Source organism: Emiliania huxleyi, assembly GCF_000372725.1.
Source record: "Emiliania huxleyi CCMP1516 chromosome Unknown EMIHUscaffold_1211, whole genome shotgun sequence".
Taxonomy (NCBI): domain Eukaryota; phylum Haptophyta; order Isochrysidales; family Noelaerhabdaceae; genus Emiliania; species Emiliania huxleyi.
Window position 1 is genome coordinate 6507 of NW_005201379.1, and position 3719 is coordinate 10225.

General features: G+C 69.7%; 1 protein-coding gene across 1 annotated transcript; it reads left to right on the forward strand.

The window, feature by feature from the left end:
* Window positions 1-1779: 1779 nt before the first annotated feature.
* EMIHUDRAFT_251932 (hypothetical protein) lies at window positions 1780-3703 on the forward strand (the record flags this gene model as incomplete). The annotated part of the gene is made up of 6 exons (XM_005790132.1): window positions 1780-2415; window positions 2660-2764; window positions 2948-2987; window positions 3068-3217; window positions 3332-3441; window positions 3525-3703. Coding segments are annotated over 6 exons (1220 nt in total), but the record flags the coding sequence as incomplete, so codon positions are not given.
* Window positions 3704-3719: the final 16 nt, after the last annotated feature.

Below are 3719 nucleotides of genomic sequence, written 5' to 3' on the forward strand. Positions count from 1 at the left end.
ATCCAGTTCAGCACCTCCATCCTGACCGTGAGAGAGAGAATTCTTGATACGAAACCACGACGACACACACCAGTCGACTCGCATCGGTTGCCTCCATGAACGGCGGAGCTATTCTCGCGCCCACACCACACCTGGTTCCAACGTGGACACGCCCATAGCTGGGGACACTACTAGGTCACGCATGGCATCACAGAAGTTTTATCTCTGGGCCCCGAAAGGCATCTCTAGCAGTGTCGTTACACATGCCCCCTCCCCTCCTGGGCGCATGCGCCTCACGTCTCGCCAGAGCATAAGCCCTTGGCGTGTGGCGAGACGAGTTTTTCGCCATCGCAGCGAGCAGCAACCCGCCCGCCGCAAACAGCCGGAGGCCTCGCCGCGGCACTGGCTGCGCCGCGGTCCCGCACCCGTCGACGCAGCTCCCCCCGCGGAAGACCGCGCGTAGCAACGTCTTGACGATCGAGATGAGCGTGCCTGAAGCTCGCCCACCTACTGCCCCTGAGAGTTGGTTATTGAGTGGGATCAGCTCCCCCCCTTGGGATCGAAGCCGCCACAACCTCACACCCAACATCCCAGGCGGGATCAGAAGGGGACTCCACACCGGACACCGCCCGGGCACAGCCCCCCTACCCGTCGGATCGCACAGAGGGCCCCCTCCTCGGAGCAGCCCACACACAATCACGCATCGGCAGATTGAGTGCCTGAGTCAGGCAGACAGCACAGACAAGAGGAGAGAGAGGAGAGAGAGAGAGAGAGAGAGAGGAGAGAGGAGAGGGTGAGGGTGTGAACACACGTGAGGAGTGGGGGAGGGTGTCTGTGGTGGGTTGTAGTCATACTACGTGGTTAGAACCACGCGCCCCTCAGGAGCTAAGGTAGAGTGTTGGGTGTCAAGACACCGGCGTCGGCGACTCACTCCCCAGAGGGTTGAGCTGCTCAACGAAGGTGAAGCCATCCGGATCTGCACAGCTCGCCCTCCGGACGCGCAGCTCCCCGCGATGGTCCCCTAGCCACCGCCGCCTCAACATCTCCAGGAAGTAGTCAAGGTCCACCACAGCCTCCAGCCTCCACCTCCACCCGCGAGCCGCCACCGCTGCCGCCCGCGACGCCGCCCGCCGCGTCAGATAGCCGCGACGCGCGCATCGAGTCGCGTCGGAGAGCCGCGCCGCACCAGCAGCAGCACCTGCACCACCAGCAGCAGCAGCAGCAGCACCACCACCACCCGAGAGAGAAGCGCACCTGCCCGACGCCGCCCGCCGCGTCAGACGCTCGCGACGCGCGCGTCGAGCCCAGTCGCACAGCCGCGCCGCGCCAGCACCAGCATCGGCGCCAGCAGCAGCAGCACCACCACCACCAGCAGCAACAGAGACAGGCAGTGCAGGCGCAGAGGCGCTCGCAGAGCGGCGCTCAGCGCCTCGCACGCCACGCCGCGGACCGTCGGACGAGCGCACCGTACGTCGGCGGCGAGCCGCGTCGCCAGCCGTCTCGCGAGAGAGCGGCGCCGCCGCGTGCGCGCAGCAGCCGCCGCGGCAGAGGCGAGCCGCGGCGACGTCCGCACTAACGGATAACGGCCATTCTCTCTCTCTCTCTCTCTCTCTCTCTCTCTCTCTCTCGCGTGGTCTCCTCGCAAGGCCAATCAAAAAGAAAAAACCTTGCCTCACTTGAGGCACGCACCGAAGGATTATAGGCACGCCCAGGCAACTGCCTCCGCCTCTCGCTCTCGCTCTAGACGTCTCTTCCAGTGCCGACGCAGCAGTGCACGAACTGGAAAACGTGTCTGTCACGATGTGGCCACGCCGCTTCGCTCGCCGCGCCGCTCCACCGCCGCTGCTCGCATTGCCTTCGGTCCTGCTGCGGCGCTGCTCCTCGACCCGCAGCCACGCCGCACCGCTGAGCGACGAGCGCATCATGCAGCCGGCAAGTGAGCACGGCCGCTGGCTGCAGCTCGTGCCCGCCTGCCTCTCCGGCGCGTCCATCGGCACCTACCTGGCCACGCCGGCCGTCCTCGGGCCGCACATCTGCCGGGCGCAGGGCGTCGTGGCCCAGATGCCGACCGACTTTGCCTTCAGCGCAATCCCGCAGGCGGCCGTCCTGGGCGGCGCGACGAGCGCCGTCGCCAGCGTCCTCCTCGCGCCGCACGTGGCGCGCATGGGCACGCGGCGGATCGCGCTCGCCGGCGCATGCCTCTTCCCGGGCGGCATGCTTCTCGCCGCGCTCGCGGTTCATGCCAATCACTGGCCGTTGTACGCCTTCAGCACCACCGTCGTCTCTGGGCTCGGCTTCTGGTGCGTCTATCCGCAGATGCCGCCCTTCCTCGCCACCAAGTGGTTCGCCGACGGCCGCCGCCGCGGGCTCGCGCTCTCCCTCTACTTCGCCGCCTTCGGCTCGGGCCTCTTCTTCGCGACGCCCTTCCTCGAGGCCGTGCTCGCCGCCTGCCGCCTGCCGCCCACGCGGCTCGGAGGCCTCGACCTCCTCGGCACCGACGCGCTCTCCACGGGCGCGCGATCGGAGAGCGGATCGCGCAGCTGGACGGAGCCGCCGCAGTCCCTTGCGTCGCCGCGACGGCGCGCGACCTCTGCCTTCGCGCACCCTCCCGGAGGCTCCTCGGAGCGCCTCTCTGGACCGAGTGTCTCCTGGACCCTCCGTCTCCTGGACCCTCCCGCAGGCGCGCGACCTCTCCGCCAGCGGCTTCGCGGACTCGCTCCGCGAGGGCGTCTTCCTCCTCGACGGCGCGAGCGGCGCAGCGGAGGCCCTCGCCGCCCTCGCAGGCGTCAACTTCGGGCTGCTGGCGATCGCGGCGCTCACCTTCCGCCTGCCGGAGCCGGCGGCGCCGCACTCACTTCCGCCTGCCGAGGGCCGCCCAGGCGGACGCTCTGCTGCTCCGGGCGGCGGCGAGAGTGGCAGCGGGGGCGGTGCTGAGGGCGGCGGCGGGTTGGATTTGGCCGCCGCGCAGCGCACGCCGCAGCTGTGGCTGCTGGCGGGCGGCACGCTCGGTCTGCCCGCTGTCTGCCCGCTGGCTCGCCTCCCTCTCCTCGAACCTATCTCCCAGAGCGCTCCCGGAGCCTGCCCGTAGGCCTGTCGATGGCGGGGCTGCCCTTCCTCTCGGTCGGCAAGCTGATGATGTCCGACCTCGGCTCGGCCGCCGCCGCCGCGGCAGTGGCGGGAGGCGCGGCTGTGGGGCCCAATCGGCGACGCGGCGGGCTGCGGTCGGACGCTCTGCCTTGTCGGCATTGCTTTGCCCGCCTGCTTGCTCGCCGGCACGCCTCGCCCGCCCGCCCTCAAACTCCGTCCGCGCGGCTGCGGGCGGCGCTACTTGACGCCCGTCGCCGCCCAACAGGCATGCCGCTCGCGACGCGCGCACTCGCGGGCGGCGCCGACCCCGAGACCGCCCTCACTCTCTTCCGTGCCGCGACGTGCGTCAATGTCGGCGCTTACGCGGGCGTGCCGGTGCTTCTCGCGCCGGCGACCGCCACGTTGCACGGCGCCGGGCCTCTGTGCGGTCTATGCAGAGTGTTGGAATGGAGCGGTAGGCGACTGCGGACCTGTTTGGCTCAGCCGACGCTGCGGCCATCTACCAGCGCATCGGCGCGACCATCACTTTCGCCTCGCCCCTCGGCGCCGCCGTGTGCACGCGCTTGCGCGATGGCGCCTATGCGCAGCACGCAGCGGCGCTGACCGAGCTGTGTGACGAGGCCACTTTCGCCGCCACGTTCGGCGCGGAGCCT